General features: G+C 39.2%; 1 protein-coding gene across 1 annotated transcript in view; it reads left to right on the top strand.

Annotated features, from left to right (window-relative positions):
• The window catches only part of kpnb1 (karyopherin subunit beta 1), a 37,039-nt gene that overhangs the window by 3,742 nt on the left and 8,573 nt on the right, over positions 1–24,724 (top strand). Inside the window, exons 3-16 of the mRNA XM_008113431.2 lie at positions 4,161–4,343; positions 4,924–5,124; positions 5,455–5,607; positions 6,320–6,379; positions 8,969–9,058; positions 9,165–9,275; positions 9,869–9,970; positions 11,638–11,862; positions 13,280–13,471; positions 13,749–13,879; positions 14,479–14,626; positions 14,967–15,038; positions 16,442–16,586; positions 23,901–23,983. Of these exons, the coding sequence (XP_008111638.2) occupies positions 4,161–4,343; positions 4,924–5,124; positions 5,455–5,607; positions 6,320–6,379; positions 8,969–9,058; positions 9,165–9,275; positions 9,869–9,970; positions 11,638–11,862; positions 13,280–13,471; positions 13,749–13,879; positions 14,479–14,626; positions 14,967–15,038; positions 16,442–16,586; positions 23,901–23,983 (1,896 nt within the window). The remainder of the gene's footprint in view (positions 1–4,160; positions 4,344–4,923; positions 5,125–5,454; positions 5,608–6,319; positions 6,380–8,968; positions 9,059–9,164; positions 9,276–9,868; positions 9,971–11,637; positions 11,863–13,279; positions 13,472–13,748; positions 13,880–14,478; positions 14,627–14,966; positions 15,039–16,441; positions 16,587–23,900; positions 23,984–24,724) is intronic.

The following is a 24,724-nucleotide window of genomic DNA, read 5'->3' as shown; positions in this document are numbered from 1 at the left end:
ACAAGCCTTTGAGAATGTCTAGCCCGATGATCTAAAATTATGATACAGCACAGCATTTTTATCGCATTCCCTTGTTCCTTAGCTGAAACTTGCACTATTCCTTTCCTTTCTTCTTTACAGTTGGCCATGTTTTTAGGACAGATGACTAGATTATTGGCGCTGTTCTGAGTTCAAATTATTGTTTTATATACTAGTGGTTTTATTTTGTATTGTACTGTGTGTTTATATTATGTGTAGTTTTAGGCACCTTGTGCCTTATGTAAACTTCCCGAGTCCCTTTGGGGAGATGGAGGCAAGGTACAAAAATAAAATTATTATGAAGTTGTTATTATTACCTCACAACCTCTGAGGATGCCTGCCATAGATGTGGGCAAAATGTCAGGAGAGAATGCAACATGGCCATACAGCCAGGAAAACCCACAGCAAACCAGTTATGTTTTGGTTTGATTTATATAAAGTTGCAATAATACTCTGGTGTAACAGGAAGGTAATATGGAGTTTATGAAAAAATGGTAATATTCAGATAGAATCAGAAGATAATATATACTGAGGATGATAATATTGAGATACCTCATATTTGCTGAAAGGGGTACAACACGTCAGGGGAAACCTTTACCTTTACAGAGCCTTTATTGGCATACAACAACACAATCACAGCACAGGCATATAGGACAGGAGAAAGTCACAGATAAAAAGGAAAACATACTGAAAGATTAGTAATCTCAAGAATTAAATTTGCCACAGTCTCACAATATAATAGTTTGTGTAATGAATATGTTTTATTTCGGGAGAGTCTTGAACATTTGTTTTCCAAGCTCTACTAAAAGAAGAACAAAAAAGCAAAGAGATTGTTATGGAATTTTGGGGAGGCATGCCTGGTATGGTGATGAAGCCATGGGAAACATCCTGCCTGCTATCTGGCCTATCAGTGCTTTATTTTTGAGATCATTCCAGATATTATTATTGGAGAAAACAAATATCTAAAAGTCAAAGTGCCCAGTGTGTTTATTTTCCCATTCTTCCCATTTGTGTTGAATTTGCAAGGTCGTGCTCTGTGGGTTACATTGGAATTTCTGGAGATAATCACCAAAATGCGTTTCTTATAAACCCCACCCCACTTAAGTAAGATGATACAAAAATACAGAGTAATAAATGCACCTTGAAATCTTTCTTCCAAAGTATTGTATATATACACTGTTCCATTTTATCTTCACAGCAATCTAAGATAGCTTGGTCCTGAAGTTGATAGCTAAAGGTCAGCCAGCAAGCTTCTTAGCTGATCAGTGATTTGAAATATGATCCCACATGCAGCAACATATTTGCTATTTATGATTCCTGAAAAAAATCTGAAAATTAACTGCTCTTTATAGATGTGAATATTTTAGCATCACGAACGATGCCAAATAAATAGTACTTTTATTTTACTTTTGTATCATGTGGATTAGGGATTCCTGGTGAATTGAATGTACAGTTAAAATATGTGTGAGGAGTACAACATACTGTGAGGTGGCAATTTCAATTTAGGCAAGATTTTTTGCAGTTGTTTAGCCTGTTTCACTTATGTTTTGATGGATAGCTGCCTGAAACTCGAGTAGCAAATACAATTGCTGCCAGTGCGTTCATCTTCAAAATCACTGCAGTTCAGTCAGCTTGTCAGATAGTGATTTCACATGCATCTGCCATTGGCGTAATTTGTAGTTACTGATCTCCATCCATTTCACACTGGGTTCTGGCAAGGTGAGGCATAAACATCTCTTTAATCTATATTGTGGCCGCATCTAGTCCATTTTACCAAATTTTCTCCAATGAGGATTTCAAATGCAGCAGGGGAATCATTCAGGTTTTTTCCTGGATAAAGGTAGAAGGGTATATGGTAAAGATATTCCAAACTGGGCTGGACAGTATGTAAGAAAAGAAAGAAAGCTGTTGTAGGAGGACTGAGAAAAGAGTTTGTATTTCATTAACTCATAATTGGCATCGGCCCACTGTGGAGATAAGAAAAAGCTGCAATTCACAAAACTGCAGTTGTATCGAGGAACTTTGGGATTGTCCTTCTACAACATCAACCCTCTACAGCACACAGCAGTCTGTTACTTGAATGTAGATGGTGTTTAAAACTGATATATATTGGAAGGTCTAAACAAATTTTGGTCATCAGAAGTTTAGCATCTTTAAATAGCCATATATTCAAATTTCAGATACCAGCATCAGTGTTTTCAGCTGTGAGATTCTTGGTATTTCCTTAATGCTGGACCTCTGCAGATCTGCATTAGTTAAGCACCACACAGCTGTAGAGAGTGACTTGTGTCTCATCCTTTGCACAATTTAGCCTGGATAAATATTAACACTCTTTTGTCCTCTCACATTTTCTCTATGGGCCTCCATAGTTTGCCTGCCAATATATCCTAGTGTAACTGAAAGAAATGGTCTTCAAATCTGTCAGGTGCTCTTGAGCAAATTGCCATTTGCACTCAGGTACTTTGGTTGGAGTTTTGCAGACTTACACAATACAATTCGGTGACGTCACGTCCTTATTAGCTGGATATGTTGGAACACAAATAACAACCGTGGTATAATTTTCCTGATCAACTGCGAGTCACTTCAAGGTGTTGGCATGTCAACCCCTTCCTCTCCTCTTTGAAGTTTTTGTGTACAGAAACCTACAGGCCCAACTCATCACAGTTTTTTTTAATTATTACATAGAAGTGTATTTATCCCACAATATTCTCAGAAGGCTAATTGATCCAAGGAAATAGGACTATTAACTTTTATTTTCATTTTGTATGTAGTATCACTATATATGTTATTGTCCATTGATACAATATACTTTATCATGTAGTTGAGTCTTAGCTGCCACACAGCTTGGATAAACATCAAAATGAGTCCGAAGAAGCAACGGGAGGGGAGCACTCTAAACTGGAATTCTAGTAGAATTTTCAGAATCCCATGGTATATTGCTGCATCGAGTTGCATGTATAGTCTCTTGCTCGCCTGCAGAAAAGAAGGCTGAGAGGAGACATGATAGCCATGTACAAATACGTGAAGGGAAGTCATAGGGAGGAGGGAGCAAGCTTGTTTTCTGCTGCCCTGCAGACTAGGACACGGAACAATGGCTTCAAACTACAGGAAAGGAGATTCCACCTGAACATCAGGAAGAACTTCCTCACTGTGAGGGCTGTTCGACAGTGGAACTCTCTCCCCCGGACTGTGGTGGAGGCTCCTTCCTTGGAGGCTTTTAAGCAGAGGCTGGATGGCCATCTGTCGGGGGTGCTTTGAATGCGATTTCCTGCTTCTTGGCAGGGGGTTGGACTGGATGGCCCATGAGGTCTCTTCCAACTCTACTATTCTATGATTCTATGATTATTATAGCAAATTGTATATGCTTGCCTTGTATTTTGATGTTTTTTAAAAATATGCATAAGATACTTCACTAACTGCTTAAGATAACATTTGACTATGTACAAGTAGAAAACTATTTTGAATGAAATATCAGAAGGAGGGTAAAGGGCAGGGAGACTAATTGAAACCAGGAAGGTGAAATGTAATGATAAAAAGAAAAGAAGGGTGAATCTAGCATCACTTTTAAGACTAACTGATTTTAGCATGAGCTTTCATGGATTTAATTCCACTTCAGAACTGATGTAGAGACTTAAGCAGTGGGCCAGATTTGTAGTTGGCCTTGATATGCTGCAGGTTGAACCAACTGGCTTCAGATACTGCTGTGACATAGAGAAGATCAAGCAGTGGTGTACTTGTAATCAGGATAGGCTTCAAAGAACAGTAGTAGGACATCTGTGGTGCTCCAGATGCGACATAATCTCTCAGTTTGAACGAATGAGAGAGCATTCCGTTTGCTACTGTGAACTTAAATGGGTTGATGTTCAAGCTTGGCACAGTTTTGTTGAATTATATGAAACAAGTCAGTTTGCTCCAGTTCATGAAATGTGAGATGAATAGCAAGAAGAATAACTATTAAGATCTAGAAGCATATATGTACTGAACTTGAAGGTCTAAGAGTATTCATTAGATTGTTATTAGGTTTTGATCCTTAAATTCAGTTTGTAATAAACCCATTTAAATGTTGGAATTCAGACATGCTATCTTCTCAAGCCAATATGGGTTACTAAAGTGTTTTTACCTCATTCTCATTTTTTGGTCAGCCTACTTTTCTTGTGGAACTGTCCAGAGTACTAGCAAACCCAGGAAACAGCCAGGTTGCCAGAGTTGCAGCTGGTTTACAGATCAAAAACTCTCTGACATCTAAAGACCCTGACGTAAAGGCCCAGCACCAGCAGAGATGGATCGCAATAGATGCCAATGCTCGTCGAGAAGTCAAAAATTATGTATGTAAAGCCTTGCCTCATCAAGTTTGCCCTGTCTTTCTGCAGTGCTTCTATATATTTGTTCAAATACTTGTTCCCTGGGTGTCTTGTTCTAAATTAGAAGTGAAAAAAGTTGCAGTTTCTGCAGATCCTGATTGTTTTCTTTACTTTTGAAGGCTTATTAAGTATATTTTTAAGAGTCAGTGGTATAATACTGACCAACACACATTTTGGTGCCTCAAATGTTAGCCCTGTTTCTTGAGTATATTTGGCCTGCTGATTCCAAAAATAGCACAATTTTTCCTTTATCAGCGCTAGTTTTTGGGATTCAGGTGCCATCTACCAGTCGCCATCTGCTTGTACATAGAAAAACATAATAATCATATCTAAGAAACTAATGCTTATGTGTTCTAGCCAATGCAATTTTCTAAATTGGCACCCCAAATAACCCCAGGAACAGGCCTAAAAATAAAGACACTAATAAATTGCTGTTTTTGTTGGGCTGTGGTTTACCTTGTGGTCCTGCTACTTAGAGCCACTTATGTTCTAATATGTTATTCTTACTTGTTGGCATGTCAACCCATTATTCTTTTCTTTGTAGGTTTTGCAGACCTTAGGTACAGAAACCTACAGGCCCAGCTCAGCATCACAGTGCGTTGCTGGCATCGCCTGTGCAGAAATTCCCATGAACCAGTGGCCTGAACTTATTCCTCAGCTGGTAGCTAATGTTACAAATCAGCATAGTACGGAGCATATGAAAGAGTCAACATTGGAGGCAATTGGCTACATCTGTCAGGATATTGTAAGTACTTCTCTGTGTGTGTTGTACCTTTTTCTTCGTAAATGTGTTATCTTTCTCCTTCTCTTGATGCCTTATTTTAAACAAGTGTTACCCATTGGGTTAATTAAATAGTAACAAAATGCATTCCTCATTGATGCATAAGGGTATTGTGCACAAATAGTTTTCGGTCAGAGCTCTTGAAAGCTTGGAATTTGGCTATTGTATAAGTGACACACCTACATACTTGTGGTAATCTTCAAGGTCTCCACCTTACCATAATTTTATTTTGGTATCATGTTGGAGATTAAACTGCTGCCTATGTACTTTAACTTTCTCTTATTCTTGTGTCAGGACCCAGAACAGCTTCAAGACAAATCTAATGAGATTTTGACAGCCATTATACAGGGCATGAGGAAAGAAGAGCCAAGTAATAATGTGAAGCTAGCAGCTACCAATGCTCTCTTGAATTCTTTGGAATTCACCAAAGCGAATTTTGACAAAGAGGTAAGTGCGCAAATAAGGTGGGACAGGGTGTGGTTTTAAAGCTAGTAGGGACATAACACAAATTCATGGTCTATGATGAGAAATCATGCACCACGCTGAATTGTGATGCACTCCCATTTCTGCTGAGACTTTAGTTTTTCTGTACTGGGGTAGGCTTTTGTATAGCGAGCTCCTCTTGTATTTGAGAAATAATGTTGAGTTAGCTAGAGAAAAGAACTCCGGTAGCAAACATGGAGGTTTTACAGTTACTAATTAAAAACATTGAAATAATTAATATAAAACTGAAGTAGCAGAGACTATAATAACCCTGAAAGAGATGCTTTTATAAGATGCAAGAGAGCTTTTTAAGTAGAAGCATTACGGACCCAGTCACATATTAATGCTATGCAAACGTTATGGTGAAACAGGTTATTTGCCAGTGGAAATAATTGTTATTGACTTTCAAGTCAAAGCTGTCAATAAGTGAAGATCCTCCTCTCTGCTCAAATAAACAGGAGCTTTAGCCATATTGGGTTTTGTCTTGTCAATACATTCCAAGAGAACCTGCCTTTTGTTTTTGGGACTGTTAGAATGTACAGCTGATATCGTTAAGGTTCTCTCGGCAGTATGTAAACTTTTTAGCTTTATTTTTTATCTGGAACTGTATTTACAGTTAGGAAGTTTTACAATTTATAGTCCTAATTTTGTATTTCTTTCTATTTCCAATATCCAGTCTGAAAGGCACTTTATTATGCAAGTGGTCTGTGAAGCAACACAGTGTCCAGATACAAGGGTAAGTAAATCCTAAATTATTTCTAAAAGATTCAGCAACTAATACTGGTGTTGATATGTAGACCTGGTCAAAGCATGAAACCTGCCTAAGGAACAAGCAGAAGGTGATAAACTTGGATAAAAGTATCTTTTTGTTGACAATCTATATGTATAAAAATGTAATGTGATGTTTTACTACGGCGTAAACAGCAAAACCACTGAACCAAATCACACCAAATTTGGCCACAAGAGATATAGTCCAAGCTATGTCTTTCAATAAAAAAACTAGAAAAATAAAGTCCAAATTAGAGGATGAGGAAGAGCCATTGTCATGCCACCAGAAGATTCTCACCTGCTGCCCTGTGCCTGTAAGGTTCTAAGGGGGCAGAGCTTAGCCTCAACTCCTGCCAGCTTCAAAATGGCAGTTATTTTTGTCAGTTAGGATTGGTCAGTTAGTGTAGCACTAGAAGGAAGCCGAGGCATCTAGAAGGCGCGCGGTTTTATATAGTTGTGTAAAAGGGGCCTCATATAATCCAGTTCTAAGCAAATATATGATTATAAATATAATATATAAAATTACTGTGGTATAATAAAACAACATTAAAAAACTAAAATCAGGACAGTAAATAAAAGAATAATACTCAGAAGACAGGGGAATTCCAGACAGGAAACAATCAGAGGCAGCTACCACCTCCCAACAAAGGATTCCCCCAGGCAGGAAGCAGCTAGACTTTGAAGCTGAAAGGCCATTAAATCCTAATTCTGGATAATTGCAGCATTCACACTTGCCTCCAACAGACAAGATTTCTTTCTCCCACCCTGGACATTATTCCACAGGGATATAAACCCCACTTGCAAGATTTAGGAAACAACATATACTAACTACCACCAATTCCTCAATACTTTATTTCCCATAGCACCACACTTTGCCACAGGAACGCGTGGCCGGGCACAGCTAGTACTTCATATAGGACCAGTAGCAAGTTGTGAAAATGAAATAAAACAGATAAACGCCCCCAAAGAACTTGAAAACTTATCTTGACATGAGAAGTTTGAGCAAATTCAATTTTTTGTCCATACATTTAGTTTGGTAAGGAAAACTAAAGAGTTAAAAAAAATCCTGAGTGCCTCTCAAAATTGTAAATAAACCAAAAGCTCAGTTGCTGTCCACTGTTGTTTCATCCCTAACACTTATAATCATGTTAACTGTTGAAGCAAATACATAATTGATTATTCTATTTTGCATTAATTGGTCGTGTTTGGGTTTTATAGTCAGCTGCCTTCTGAGTATGTGACTGCCTCATTACATTGCTGGTTGCCTCTAAGGAATGAGCCTGATTGCCAGCATTGAATCCCCTTATGATGCCTGTCTTCCTGTCAGACAGGATACTTAACTCACATGGTTTCCTAACAACACTACCTACAAGTCCATTTTGCAGGAGAGCATTAATGTTGCTTTGCTGTATATAGTAGTATCATAAGCCTCCTTCGCCTTTGGTGTTAAAGCTACCCCCTGCTTTTCTAATACAGACTATAATTATTCATTATAGTAACATTAATTTCGATCAGATGATTGCAAAGAATCTTGCAGCAGATTCTATCTATATATAAAAATCGAGTCCCAGTTTTGGGGTAAAATGGGATACAAATAAATATGATATTTGATTGATACTTGATTGGATGAGAATCATCATGATGTCGTGATTTGAGCATGGAACTATAACTCTGGAGATCAGAGTTCAAATTTCATGCTCAGCCAGGGAAACCAACAGGATGACTTTGGGCAAGTCACTCTCTCAGCTTCTGAGGAAGGCAAAGGCAAACAGGATCTAAATAAATCTTGCCAAGGAAGTCCCATGATAGATTCACCATGAGTTGGAAATTACTTAAAGGCACACAACATTCACAACTTAATAGGATTATTAGCTTACTGAACAGTCGTATCCCTAATGTGTTACAGCTCTACTTTGTGAATGCTAGTATATACAACTTCTCATAGAGGCTGATTAACACAGACATTTAGAAGTTGATGCCATGGAGGAATAGTGCCCCTCTTAAAGTGACAAAGCAGTCCTGTGAAAAAGTGCCCTATGTACTGCTGTCTTGAGAGATGATAGAAAAATAATACTGCGAGTATTTTAGCCCCATGAATATTTCTTTAAAGGTGGTACTCTTTAGAATGAATTGGGTAGAGATGGTTTATTCTATTCAAAGTCCCTTCAGTATGTTCCCAAACAGTTTTGGTCAAGTGGCAGGCTGGAGATAGTGGTGTAACTACTACTTTTTATCTTGGAGTAATGAAATTTTGATCTACTTAAACATACATTTTTCATAGAAGGCGGCACTGGTCTTTTGCTGCAGTGATACTTAGCATAGGAAAGTTATTTCTCTGGTACTTAATATGAAAGTTGCTTTGTAATTTTGCCTTATTTTCAGGCAGTTTTTTCTGCTTTTTAATTTGAAAGCAGACTATGAAACTACTTGTTCTTACAGTACAAACCAAACATCACATTATGTGGTCCTGTATCTTGTGCACTACACAATGTAAATTTCCTTGCTTTTCGTAAGCCTCTGTAAAAATAATTGAAAATATCCCTTTCCTTGTGTTTAGGTGCGAGTAGCTGCCTTACAGAACTTGGTGAAGATTATGTCCCTTTATTATCAATACATGGAGACTTATATGGGTCCTGCACTTTTTGCTGTGAGTATTCAAAACCAGGAATCAAGAAAGGAAATGTAACTGTTTAGGATCATGTTCTCGGGACAGAACAGGACTATGATCTGAAACAACTTTCCTTTATCCAAAGATAACGATTGAAGCCATGAAAAGTGACATAGATGAGGTGGCTCTTCAAGGGATCGAATTCTGGTCGAATGTCTGTGATGAAGAAATGGACCTTGCTATTGAGGCATCAGAGGTGAGTTAACGACCTGTAAATAACATGTTCTCCAAATTACTATAGTATAGTTGTAATTTGGTCCATGATGAGACACCATGCACCACTCTGACTAAAGTGATGCATATATTTCCTATAAATGCTGAGACCGAATTTCACAAACTACTTGTTTCTGTTTGTTATTATGGGGTGTTTATTTGCCCAAACGAATCCAGGTGGACTGCCATCTGAGTGTTCATGGCTGTATGATGTTGTGTCATAAAGTAATCCTGTGGTGATTGTATCATTGTTGTAATCTGCTTTGCAGATAAGTTAATTGTATGTGAATGAGAATTAGCTGATCACCGCCATCTTGATAAGACTTACGGTTGAGTGGGATATCATCTGTTTTCCAAGTTTCTTTCCTGATTGTGTGCCTAGAGTCAGATGGGGTTAAGCAAGTAGTTTTGTTGGAGTTGTCAGGATTTATAAGTATTCTAAGTAGCTGGGCAAATCTGAAACTTAGTTCAGTGCTAATCTTTCTGAAGTATTTATTATCTAACTGCTAAATTGGTAGATCTCTTTCAGAGGTATATATTGTTGCATCTAATGGAGATGAGTATTTTATTTTCTAGGCAGCAGAACAAGGAAGACCTCCAGAGCATACCAGCAAATTCTATGCCAAGGGTGCACTCCAGTATCTTGTCCCAATTCTCACACAGACACTGACCAAACAGGTAAACCATGGCTATATATATGTACCAGTTTTCAGATTAGGGAGTTCCACATTAGGTAGTAATTCGTGTGAGAAGTTGGAAAGCAGACCTGGAAGATGTCCAGTTGTGTTGAGAATGATAACAAATAAATTAATATTCCCCTTAATTTTCTATTGTACAGAGGCTCTGGAAATTTTTTTTGGGGGGGGGGGGGTTCATGGCATGATTCTTACATTCAACTTAATAATCAACAGTGTGTCATTCTCTCCACTTTTTTGCCACTATATTGATCCAGTGGAGAAACAAGAGACATGTCTCAAAATGTGGTTATTTTGGGGGGAGGGGGAGCCTGGTGTATTTCTGCTTGTGTATATGTGTATATTATTTGTATTTCATACAGTATAATATGTATTTACATGTTTTCTTTTATGGCTTCATATATCTCCTTGAAGAAAGCCTTGGGGGGGGGGGGAGTACACATAGGCTAAAATACTTTGGGCTTTTCTACCAATGAACCAACATCCTAGGAATATTTTTAGACAGGTCTCTTTTTTGTACCATAGATTCCATTGCATGCTTCCCAGCTTTTGCTTCCTGTACATTTATCCAGGTCTGTGTTTCATTCCCTAGGAGAAAGGCTATTTTAGTGACAGAGGGCAGAATTATCTCCAACTTCGGAAGCGAGTCCTTTTCCTCTGCTTCTGTGGTTAATAGCTATGTGATGCACCATTTTGGTGGCCAAATATGATTTGCTACCCGTCCTGTATCAAACTTGTACATCTGGGTTTTTAGTTAGAAACCTTAAATTAAAGCTTCAATGAGGTTAGATTAGTTAGACTCCTGAGGTTCAAGAAGAATGTGTTCTGAGGGGTGCATATTTTGTTATTCACCAAATCAGAACTGAACTCCATAATATGAACTACTTCAGGACTGAGCCAAGAGTCAATACAAAGTTGTTGTTCATCATCTTGGCGTCGAAGAAATCCTGTTGCCAAGCTCTATCTCAGTGGTTCTTAACCTGTGGGCCGTGGCCCACTGCAAAAATCTGGTCCGCGAACCTCTTTCTTCTTTATTTTATTTTATTTATTTTATTTCCACTCCTTTCTGCAGATCTGACCATTGCATTGGATAGACCACATCAGCGCTCAATTATTAAATATGGGTTTCTGTGGGCGATCAGATGGCAACTACTGGATGGCATATGTTCTGCATGTGATGTGCTCTATCCAATGCAATTTTCTAAAACAGCACCCCAAATAACCAAACCTAATCTAAAGTTGATCAAAAATTTATTCATAATGCTTTTGGTACTAATGTTGGAGAGTGGTCCCTGGTCAAGTGGGAACCACTGCTCTAGCTAGTATTTTGCTTTGAATTCTACTGCATGCGAAGTGGGAATCTATGATATCAGAAACATGGTGACTATTAAAAGATAGCACCTTAATCAATAACTTTACCCATATCTTCTGATCAAGCATAGTTTCATACACGTTATTTTTTTCTGGACAAGAAGTCAGTTTAGTGTGCTCTCTTTGGTCAGGGTTGTCAGTCCTGATAAGTGATTTACCCATTACTAAACTGTCATGTTATGATGTATCTCCAGGGCTACAGAATAAAAGGGCCCTGATTGTAAAGGTCTTGTGCAGAGAGGCTGACTTGGGTGCTCTCCCTTTCCTAATCCTATTTAGGATGAGAATGATGATGATGATGACTGGAACCCGTGCAAAGCTGCTGGCGTCTGCCTCATGCTCTTGGCTACCTGTTGTGAAGATGACATTGTTCCTCATGTTCTTCCTTTCATCAAAGAACACATAAAAAACCCTGACTGGCGATACCGAGATGCTGCTGTCATGGCATTTGGATGCATTCTGGAAGGACCAGAGCCCAATCAGCTCAAACCTCTTGTAATTCAGGTAAGAGAGTCTTATGCTGGGATGCATATCCATTTAGTCTATCAAGCCATAAAGGTATCCAAATTATATTCATACTGACTTGCCAGTATATTTCTAAAAAAAATTGACTAGAAGTCTTCTACTGTATTCTGGAATCTAAGAGTTATTTAAAACTCATGTATATGTGGTTAAGAGACACCACTGGTGATTTTGACTTAAACATGGTTGTTTCCATGTAGTGATGAATTTGTATAGAGAAATAAAGAATAGAAATATTGTGTGTGTGGCCTTTGGGTAGGAAGTGTAAAATTGCCATTTGCAGTTAATTTGTTGCTGTGGAGAGGACAGGAGCCACTAGGTGGCTGCATCTCTGCGTCTAAAACAGAAAAATAAATCTCATATCAAGCTGTATGTTGGCCAGAGTACAAAAAAGGACTAGAAGTTTACTCACCTTTCCTGCTAGAAGGAACATTTGGAATTTGATGAGTAATGAGAAATACAGTTGGGGGAAAATTAACCTTGATTCCAGTTATCAGCTGGAGAACAAACTGTTTCCTATCCTACTTTCTGGACAGAAAATCACTCCTACTCTGAGTTGCAGAATTGACAGGAAAGGCATTGGAAAATAATTGCTTCATTGAAAGATGGGCTGCATTTTTAAAATTAAAAAAGTCTCCCTCTTTACAGTAAATCACTAACTCTGTGCCTTAGGGTTCCATTTGTGGAGTTTGTTTCCAAAAGATACCAAATCCAAAGAAAAAGATAAATGAGTATAGCTGGCAGTACATCATTGGCTAGGAGTATGTACAGATCAAAATGTATCAAATCATTTTAATACAGGGCTTGGGATATTGCATTTTGTAGCATATCCTCAGCAGGGGTTTTTTATTGTAAAAATTTGTTCAGATTTGGTACTTTTTGGAAACAAACTCCACATTTATGTCTTCGCTTTAATTGTAGACATTGTTCAGCCTCAATAGAGTTCAGAGCACAGGAATTGGCCTCATTTCTCCTAGCAACCCTGTGAAAAATGGGAAGGTGTTGGCATTTCACAACAGCTACCCTGACTTCAGGTTTATTTCCAAACATAATTCAGGATTGTAGTGATTACCTCTAGAATCTCCACGTAATTTTAATCCTGAATAATTTATCCACTCCCTAATATCTGGAAGTTTGTCTCTGCAGCTATATGTAGTCCTTTCCCTGAGTGCCCTACTTTGCCCCTTGTCTTCTGCTTTATAGAGAAGTCTCTTATTCAGGCAAATGATTACTTAGTCTGACTAGATTGTTGCTAGAACTGGGAGCCTATCTTAATCCCTTGTGGCCAGCAAATAGATTATCTTCATTTTAGTACATTGTCTTTAGACTTATGGAACTTGTTATTTGCAAAATCTACAAAAACGTTGCTTGACTTCTTGTTTGCTCAATTTTCTCATAGGCTATGCCCACCCTAATAGAGTTAATGAAGGACCCCAGTGTGGTAGTCAGAGACACAACCGCATGGACTGTGGGTCGGATCTGCGAACTACTCCCTGAAGCCGCTATAAATGATATTTACCTCGCTCCACTATTGCAGTGTCTGATTGAAGGCTTGAGTGCAGAGCCAAGAGTAGCCTCCAATGTGTGCTGGGTAAGGCGATATATTTTTTTTTCTGGGGTAACTTGAATGATGGTTTCATTAGGAAAAATGAGGGAAAGGTTAAGGCTGGGTGAAATATCGGGGTGACCTTATGCTGATAATGTTGTTATAATATGGTTTATACCATTGGATTGAGAGAAGACAAGGACAGAGCCAAAGAACTGGAATAATATGGGATGCTGGTGCAGGGTGGAAATGATTGCATATAAAAGGGAGAAATCTGATACAATTAACTCTGTTTAAACAGATGATATCTTCTGTCTTTAAGGCTTTCTCTAGTTTGGCAGAAGCTGCTTATGAAGCTGCTGATGTCGCTGATGATCAAGAGGAGCCTGCAACATACTGCTTATCCTCATCATTTGAACTAATAGTTCAGAAACTCTTAGAAACTACAGACAGGTAACTGAGCCATTCCCCCTCTGCTTGAACTGGCACCTTTCTGTTATGAGTTTTCTATGCAAACTATTTATCCAAGATCCTTGCATGCTAAGATTAAGGCAGCATATCAACAAATTGGGCTGTATGGTTGCTGTGAGTTGATAGAAAGGCAAAAAAGATCATGAAGTGTTTCTGGGAAGGACTGCCTTCCTAGGCATCTTCCTGCTTCAGATGTGTCAAAATATTTTTTGTTAATCATACAACAGGAATCTTTTTTGTCAATCTTACAATTTTATTTCTATGGATTCGTCTCCCTTTTTTCTTATTTGGGCTGAACTTCCAGTTTCTAAAATAAGCCTTCTTTACAGTAACTGTTTCCTTGATACTGCTTGTTGACGCTACTGGTGATCTCTAGGACTTTGCACTTTTTTCTGATTTACAATGTGATCTTTAAGTCATGTGTGAGTGTTCATTCTTCTAAGCAATTTTTCAATCCCAGTTCTTTGGGCTGGCAGAAAGTAAAATTTGATGTTATATCATTTCCAAATTTTTCCTGGAAGAGCAGTCAGTAAGACTACAAAGTAGTTTGTAGTTTCAAGTATATGGTTTTAATTCTTTAGGCCTGATGGGCACCAGAATAATCTGAGGAGTGCTGCTTATGAAGCATTGATGGAGATTGTGAAAAACAGCGCCAAGGATTGTTACCCTGCTGTCCAGAAGACAACTTTAGTCATTATGGAACGGCTGCAACAAGTGCTACAGATGGAGGTTGGTTGCATTGGTGTTTGAGATACAGGGCATTCAGTCAGTTGTGCCTAGTTGTATAGCATATAATTTAAGTGCATGTACCCATTTTACTCTCATGACTGTTGTGCCTCAGTTAAGAACATTTAGTTGCCTCTGTGCACCAATTTCTAGATGATGGGCATATAAAGGTAAATTCTCTGCAGAACAATCGGTGAGGGAGAGTTTGGGTCCCAGTTCTGTAGATCTGTCAGTGCACTCTCATATTCCTAACCATTATTTGAAAGTACAGCCAAAGTCTCAAAAACATTTAACATTTTGAACCTCTTTTTGAATGCCTAACCATATATATTTTTTCCTGCAGTCCCATATCCAGAGCACATCTGACAGAATCCAGTTCAATGATCTTCAGTCTTTGCTGTGTGCCACTTTACAGGTAAAAAAAACTTGTTCTTTAACACTTGTGTTCTTTCTGAAGAAAGAGCAGAAGCATTTAATGAGGAAAGTTTAAAGGGAAATTGATTTGAGTTTATCTTTATTTATTTATTATATTTATTTATTACAATATTTATATCCCGCCCTTCTCACCCAACAGGGGACTCAGGGCGGCTTACAATAAAACGCATATATAAAAAATTATACAGTACAATATAAATCAGTTAAAAATTATAACTGATAAAAACACATTATAAAATGTACAGTGTAGATATGTGAGATTAGATTACACATTATAAGATAAAACACATTATAAAATATAGGTAGACGTGTTCAGTTCAAAAAAAAAACTGGGTCTGTCGACTGAGTTCAGCGTACATGATAATAATTAACGCTGCCAATTATTATTCAAAAGCCTGGCCCCATAACCAAGTTTTAACCTTCCTACGGAAGGATACAAGGGAGGGAGCCTGCCTGACTTCAATGGGGAGGGGGTTCCATAGGCGGGGAGCCACTACTGAAAAAGCCCTGTCTCTCGTCCCCGCCAGCCGCACCTGTGAGGCTGACGGGACTGTGAGCAGGGCCTCATCTGATGATCTTAAGCTTCGAGGTGGGTCATAGTGGGAGACATGTTCGGACAGATAAGCTGGGCCGGAACCGTTTAGAGCTTTATAGGCTAAAGCCAGCACCTTGAATTGTGCTCGGTAGCTAATCGGCAGCCAGTGGAGCTGGCGTAACAGAGGAGTAGTGCGCTCCCTGAACGCCGCTCCAGTGATTAACCTGGCTGCCTCCCGTTGGACTAGTTGAAGCTTCCGAACAGTCTTCAAAGGCAGCCCCACATAAAGTGCATTGCAGTAGTCTAAACGGGATGTAACATGTCTCTTTTTGTAAGAGACCCAGAACACTACTTTGGCTTGATTGAATAGCGGGTATTTGTCTTTTAAACTTAGGAAAAAAGGCTATCATTTTGATCGCAGCCTTCTCCCCAAGAAACTATACCACCTGATAACCGTAATTCAAACAGAGCAATTACAATAGCTAAGACTTGGTTCAAATCTCAGCTGATCTTGGGATTGATAGGGTAAAAAAGAAGGGCAGGGAAGTTATGGGAGATGAAACCTAACCAATTGATAGGGGGACTAATCCAGTCCAATCAATTGGACAACTGAGTATGTTTAACAAATTATCACCTTCTTCCTAGTACAGAGAAGGTCAGACATGTAACTGGGGCAGAGCATTTGAACATGAATTGCTTAGTACTGCTACAGTGGAGAGAAGATACTTCATCAGTCTAAAAAATCAGCTTGTTTGTAGATGTGTTTCTGGTATAAAGGTTTTTTGTTGTTCAAGGGGGAGAGAGTGACTGAAAGTGCTATAAGGTAATTTCATCTGTTTTCTTTACAGAATGTCCTCCGTAAGGTACAGCACCAGGATGCTTTGCAGATCTCAGATGTGGTGATGGCATCTCTTCTGAGAATGTTCCAGAGTACGGCAGGATCAGGAGGTGTGCAGGAGGATGCCCTCATGGCTGTCAGCACCCTGGTAGAAGGTCAGTATCTTACTCTGCAGGATTTTAGAGAGAAAAGGACTTCAGCACTGTGTAATCATGATAAATACACTCTATGGCTTCTGTATTCTCCTAATTATAATAAAATGTTTCAAATTTGCTGTTTGTTTAGATAAAAAGCATGAAGTCGAGAGGGCTTTTGGGATGAAGGGTTACTTGATTTGGAGCTATAGAGAGATCAGCTGGTTTGCTGTGCTAAGAAATGTTAAGGGCATTTCACTTGGTTAGATTGCTCTCTGATCATTGAAAGGTAATGGCTAGCCTTAGTGGAAGAAGGAAGCCAGGAATGAAAAATCGATCTTAGTTAAGATTAAAACTATGGAAATATCGTTCAGTATATTTGAAATGACAACCGCCACACTTATTACATACTCTGCTAGCTGGAGCTGGCGGGTATTGTAGTTGCAAACATCTGGAGGGCCAAAATTCCCTACTCTTACCCAAGAACAAGAACTATTTGCTCTGAAAGAGTATGAAAATCTAGTGAAAGCAGAAATGAAATGTTGATGGTACAGTCTGTGTAAGACAGAATGTTAATGTTGGGATTGGCTCCTGTCCTGCTCTTTTGAAAATAAGGCCTTTAATCACTTGGTTAGTATGGTAATTTTGCTTGCTGTTTGTAAAACACAATACTGTGCAATGTATGACTTGGTTCCAGGGCTTCACAGTTTGGTCTTGGTTATTGGTGCTAGTTTTTGTTTTTGTTTTTTTTCAAACACTTGGACTGCAGAATTTCTTGTCAGACCTTGATGGGTTTTGGAGAAACTTGAATACTTGAAATACAAGGGGTTTGGTTGTTTCTGTGGTCTGCAAGTTCCGGAGCATAGGAAATGGGAGATTGTATATGCAGTGCATATTTTTGTCAGTTGTGCTGAACTTCAGAGATGCTTCCAAAATCAAAATCTGAACCCTCATTCATCATACAAGACAACTTAAAAGCCAAATGCTGTTGGGATAAACATGTTTTCACCTGATGACAGAAGGATAGTTCAACTGTATTAAGACCCGGTCCCCCTCCCTTTGGGGGGGGGGCTGTAATTACAGTGTTTGTTTCCCCTCCAAAATACTATCAACAAAATCTACATGACTGTTAAAAAGCTAGTTTATTGGGATGAAATGAGTTTGGCATATTTTTGTCTCCATCATGATTTTTCTATGTATTAAACTATTTATTTTGCCAGGACTATATAAACAAGTGTAGTTTTCCTTTTTCAGTTTGCTTCTGAATTATAATTTCAACGTAAGCAATTTATAACAAATGGGAATTATTTTGAAACTCACTTGACAAACACTGCTTGATTCAGATTGGAATTGTGTATTTTTTGCATACTATGTCGTCTTACTGCTTGATTTCATACATATTAAATGCTAGATGAGATTGAGGTCTCTCCATATCATCCCCTGCTCTCAGAGTTCATCGGGGAGTTGAGAAATGATACATCCTGAAATTTGAACTGCAGTACTTTACTGCCTTTTTTGATAGTGTCTGTTCTATCATAGCACATTTGAAAGCTTCTTTTTGGGACTGCTGTCACTATAGATTCAGGAAACTGTCTTTCGGTCATGGCAGATGAAAACTTACTTGGACAAATTGGGAACTTAGCTGGGTTGCTTTGGCAAAAGAACGCCTACATTTGAATCTCATTCAGCACAAGATAGATATACCTCAGTGTGTGGGCTCACATAGGCCTTCCCCAATCCCACTTTGTTTTGAAGTGGGATTCTGGTTAGTGTTGAAGTTTGCAGTAACATTTTTTGCTGACTTTACTAAATGCCAAACCAATCGTAGTTATTGTTTGGTATTTGTTATGGTCAATAAAAATGTAATACAAACAAAATAGTAAGTGTAATCCACCCTAAAATGCAGATAGATGAAGACAATATCTGCGTGGGCCAGTAGAGAAGCATATGAACCTGTAGGACATTCCACTGGTCTTGATGTCAAAAAAAAGTGTCAGAATGTCTTCAACAAACAATAATAATAACAAACTTTATTTGTATCCCGCCATCATATCCTCGAAGGGATTCGGGATGGCTTGCAAAAGCACCACAAGGTGCAGAATCTATATATATAAATGAGTGATGGTATCACGGCAACCAACAAAACTACAGGCCCCCCCAACCTTGAAATTTGACAACACAACCCATCATCTACGCCTCTAGGTTGATACAAGAAAAAGAAAAGAAAAATAAAGTCCTAATTGGAGGGAAAGGAATAATTGTTTTTATCCAATTGCTGCCAGTTAGGGGACTAATCTCTGCCCACTTGGTCTCCTAGCAACCAACTCAGCCCAGGGGACAGGCAGATTTAGGCCTCAGGCCTCTTCCACAGATTATCTAATTTGCACTGGATTATATGGTAGTATAGACTCAAGGCCCTTCCACACAGCTATATAACCCATTTATAATCTTATATTATCTGCTTTGCACTGACTCCACACTACCATATAATCCACTTCAGTGTGCAGTTTATACAGCTGTGAAGAAGGGGCCTCATATAATCCAGTTCTAAGCAGATAATATAAGATTATCAATATACAGTAGAGTCTCACTTATCCAACATAAACAGGCCGGCAGGATAAGTGAATATGTTGGATAATAAGGGATTCAGGAAAAGCCGATTAAACATCAAATTAGGTAATCGTTATACAAATTAAGCACCAAAACATCATATTATACAACAAATTTGACAGAAAAAGTAGTTCCATGCGCAGTGATGCTATGTAGCAATTACAGTATTTACAAATTTACCACTAAAATCACAATGAATTTAAAACATTGACTACAAAAACATTGATTACGAAAAGGCAGACTGCGTTGGATAATCTAGAACATTGTATAAGTGAATGTTGGATAAGTGAGATTCTACTTTAATATGAAATAATTACTGGGATAGAATAAGAACAATATAATCTCTAAAACCAGGACAGTAAATAAAGAGCAACACTCTGAAAGCAGGGAAATTGAAAATTCCACAAAGGAAACAATCAGGGCCAGCTAACACCTCCCAAGGAAGGATTCTTCCAGAAAGGAAGCTGAGAAGGGAGTGAAGCACTGTGTATTACCAAAGTCATTATTATTACTACCATTAATATTATTGTTATTATTATTATTATTATTATTATTATTGTGTTGCGGTCAACCGTGAAAATGAATACAATCTGGCTCCAAGTATTCAAAAACACTAAAATCAAAATATATAAAAATTAATGTAGTATAATAAAACAGAACAATACAATCTCTAAAATCAGAACACTAACACCTCCCAACAAAGTATTCCCATCATCAAAGTCTGGCAAATCCTCTGTTTTCTGAGGGCCACAGTCAGTAGAAGCACATAAAATATCGCAAATAACACCACTCTGAAAACAAGGAAATTCCAGACAGGAAACAATCAGGGCCAGCTAACACCTCCCAATAAAAAATTCACTCAGGGAGGAAACAGCCAGGCTTTAAAGCTGCAAGACCATTACATCCTAACCATTTTCCCTAATTGCAGCATTCATACTTTATTTATTTTATTTATTTATTTGCGACGTTTATATACCGCCCTTCTCACCCCGAAGGGGACTCAGGGCGGTTTACAAGTATATATACATACAATATATTATATTATACAACTATATTGCAATATTATTAGTAATATTGCATGTAATATAAATATACAATTATAATAGTGAATTATAATTATTATTACATTGTATTACAACATAATATTAATATTAATCTATATATATAAAAGAGTAATGGCATCAGGGCGATGCACAAAACAACAAAACTACAGGCCGCCCAACCTCGAAATTTCACCACACAACCCATCATCCACGGCTCCAGTAAGATACAACACAAATCCATGACAAACACAATCACGGGCCCAACAAAAGGCCAAAAACCGCAACAGGCGATGTTCGCCTGCGCGCACACACCTTTCTCATCCCTTCCCGCGTGCACACACAAATCATCTTTACCAAGGAGGCCTCAGAGCAGGAAGGCGCATTCCTTGGTGGGCGCGGGATGCAGGGGGCCGCTCTGGCAATAGTGCAGGCCTCACGTCGCTCTCTGCCCTCTCCCCCTTCCTCTCCTCGCAGGCCCCCTCCTCCCACCCCTCTCCCCTCCCCTCGGCGCAAGGAAGGCCCCGCAGACCCCCGCCTCATCCTCTGTCCTCCTCCCGGCCTGGCCTCGGCCTTCCTCGGCCCTGCGCAGCGCCGTTTCCACTCTACCCCCCTCCATGACTTCTACAACAAGACCGGCGCCGGGTTCTTCTCGGAGGTCTTCAAGGTGAGCAGGGAAGAGGAGGGCATGGCCCTCACGCAGGCCTGGACCTCCCCTCGAGTTGTGTTGGGTGCCAACTCCCACCCTTCCCGGCCTCAGGCCCCTTCCTTTCCCCCCTCACCCAGTTAAACGGCTGACGGGGGAAAAGGAAAGAGCCTCAGGCCAGGAAGGGTAGAAGTTGGCGCCCAAAACAACTCCAGGGAAGGCCCAAGTTGGCCCAGGCTGAGCCCCCCCCCCTTTTCTGTTACTATTTGTTATCACCCACAAACTACAACCCCACAAACCCCTCACCCTCGGGGCCCCTCCTTTTTTCCCTCTCAAGCCCCATTACCCTCACCTTTCCCTTCCCTGTGAGGAATAATTATTATTAATATAATAATAACAGTGATCATCATTTAAGAATGTAATAATGACCAATAATAGTAAGTTATTATTATTATAACAGTGATAATAATTCACAAATGTAATAATAATTACTATAACATTGATAATCTTATCTTATTATTATTATTGTGTTGCTGTGAACCGTAAAAATGAATACAATCTGGTTCCAAGTATTCAAAAACACTAAAATCAAAATATATAAAAATTACTGTGCTATAATAAAACACAACAATGCAATCTCTAGAATCAAAACACCAAATAAAGAACAACACTCTGAAAACGGGAATTCCACACAGGAAACAATCAGGACCAGCTAACACATACGAACAAAGTATTCCCGTCACCAAAGTCTGGCAAATCCTCTCTTTTCTGAGGGCCACAGACAGTAGAACCCCATAAAATGTCGCAAAGAACACCACTCTGAAAACAAGGGAATTCCAGACAGGAAACAATTAGGGCGAGCTAACACCTCCCAACAAAAAATTTACTCAGGCACAAAACAGCCAGCCTTTAAAACTGCAAGCCCATTACATGCTAATCATTTTCCCTAATTGCAACATTCATACTTACCACCAACAGACAAAAAACAAACAAACAAAAACAATCACAACTATTGTATATTTTCAACCTTGACAAAATATCCCCTGATGGCACAGCGTGTTCAAGCGCTGAGCTGCTGAACTTCTGCACCAAAAAATCGCAGGTTTGAATTAGGGGAACGGACAGAGCCCCCACTATTAGCCCCACCTTCTCCCAACCCAGAAGTTTCAAAACATACAAATGAGAGTAGATAAATAGGTACCGCTCCGGCAGGAAGGTAACGGCGCTCCATGCAGTCATGCTGACCACATCACCTTGGAGGTGTCTACGGACAACGCCGCCTCTTTGGCTTAGAAATGGAGATGAGCCCCAAACTCGGACACGACTGGACTTCATGTCAGGGGAAAACCTTTACCCTTGACCTTAACTACCACCAATTCCTCAATACTTTATTTCGCATACCACCATACTTCGCCACAGCAACGCGTGGCTGGGCACAGCTAGTATTATATATATCCATGTGTGTGTGCATGCGCACACACATACACACACACACACATATATAGATATATAGATACACTTGCCTCCAACAGACAAAAAATAAACAATCAGAAATATTGTATATTCACAACCTTTAGGAAATAATATCCCCTGATGGCGCAGCGTGTTAAAGCGCTGAGCTGCTGAACTTCTGGACCGAAAGGCCACAGTTTTGAATTGGGGGACCAGAGTGAGCCCTCACTGTTAGCCCCAGCTTCTGCCAACCATGTTCAAAAACATGCAGATGTGAGTGCATCAATAGGTACTGCTCCGGCAGGAAGGTAACGCCGCTTCATGCAGTCATCCCACATGACCCTGGAGGAGTCTACGGACAACGCCGGCTCTTCGGCTTAGAAATGGAGGTGACCACCAACCCCCAGAGTCAGACATAACTGGACTTAATGTCAGGGGAAAACCTTTACCTTAACTACCACTAATTCCTCAATACTTTATTTCCCATACCACCATACTTCACCACAGCAACAAGTGGCTGGGCACAGCTAATACAATATAAAATGCTACATGAATAAAAAACAATATCATATATAAAATTATAAAAATTATTAATTAAAAATTATAATAACCGTAATCAACACATAACATAAAACGAAAATGGCACCATTTAAAAATACAGAACATCTATGGATAACTGGCTGCAATCTATTCATAACTAAAGTTCCAAGTGTCAACCCCAAAAGTCTGTTTAAACATCCATGTTTTCAAGCGGGATCGGAAGGATTGGAGAGTGAGGATAAACTAATCTCTTTTGTGAGAGTATTTCCGTGCCAGGGAGCCACCACAGAGAAAGCCCTCTCTCTTGTCCCCACCAACCACACTTGAGATGGTGGTGGGACTGAGAGAAGGGCCTCCCCTGCTGATCTTAAAGCCTGCGCTGGTTCATAGCAGGAGATGCAGAGTTTGGGCCTGAAATCTATAGGGCTTTATAACCTGCATCTTAAATTGAGCCTGTAAACTCATTGGAAGCTTACGAGCTGTTAGAAATTGTGGGAGCTGAAGTCCAAAACACCTGGAGGACCAAAGGTTAGGAACCACTTATTTAGATACAAGGCTTGTAGACAGGATTTGCCTGAGGTTAAAATGTCCTTTGTCCTTTATCCTTTTTCTCCAACCTCAGAGCCACACGTGCTCCTGGGTTGCAATTCCCATTAGTCCTAATCTGTAGGGTGAATAATCAAAGCGAAACAGCTGCTCAGAGTTCATTCTCCATTTGTAAAAGAATACAATAGTTATCAATGAAAGCCAGTTACTTTCATTGTGATCTGTTTGAGGGGAAAACAACAAATGATCAACGTTGTTTTGCATGAATGAAAAGTTGACTTGCTTCTAAGCAGCTCTTTTTATGATATTGTTACATGTGGAATCCTTTATGTAGCATTGATTTGTGAAAATCCAGCAAAATGAATTTGTTAAGTGCTAAATGATCGATATAGCAGCATTTTGGCTTTCCTGGTCTTATATTTCAAAAACTGCAATGTTTGGCATGTTGGGTTTTTAACCCTAGATGTGTGATGCCTCTTTCTCCCCTCCCATTCTGCGCAGTGCTTGGAGGAGAATTTCTCAAGTACATGGATGCCTTCAAACCTTTTCTGAGCATTGGATTAAAGAACTATGCTGAATATCAGGTGAGGGCCTTTTCTTTGCCTCATAAAATGTTTGTATTTCATTTATCTACTCTCAAACATGCATCTTTTAATAGTTTTTGTAAGCATTGTGATTTGGATTTCATCTGTTGATCTATAATGGAAGTGGATGTCTGTTGAATAGCCAATTTTCACCTCTGCTATGAGCTCACCCATATCAGTAGAGGAACTTTGCACAACAGGAATATGTTCATGGGCTAGATAAAATTCTGAGCATTCCCATCAGACCCACATTTGCCCCTCGATTGTTGGATGATGCTATTGCTTCCCAACACAAAAAACCCAGTAAATTGTAAGTGATGTGTGACTCTCTTTTGAGTTAAAAATGTTCATTCATTGCACAGCTCTCCAGTTGTGATCACAATTGGAAGTTCTCCATCTATAATGTGATTTAGAAAAAAGCTAGAATACATGTGGAACTTTAAAAAAATACAAATTTGCCATTCATTTGAGGCCCCAGCTTAACTATTTGAACTCCCAGCCTATTTAGCAGCATTCTAGATTCTCCCATTAGATTAAATTGGAGAGGTTTTTTTTCCCTGATTCAAACTGGTGCAGGCAATTTTGTGTGTGTGTGCAAGAGACCTTTCTTCATGGCTCCAGTTCCACCCACCATTGGAATCATAATCCAGAAAGTGATGTGTTTCCAGTGTCTGTGTTAGCATGAAGGTGCCCTTGCTGGGATGTTCACTGTTGTTTATGTTGACAGTTGAAATAGGCAGC

This window comes from Anolis carolinensis, chromosome 6 (assembly GCF_035594765.1).
Source record: "Anolis carolinensis isolate JA03-04 chromosome 6, rAnoCar3.1.pri, whole genome shotgun sequence".
NCBI classification, from domain to species: domain Eukaryota; kingdom Metazoa; phylum Chordata; class Lepidosauria; order Squamata; family Dactyloidae; genus Anolis; species Anolis carolinensis.
This window is presented reverse-complemented; position numbering and strand designations above follow the sequence as displayed.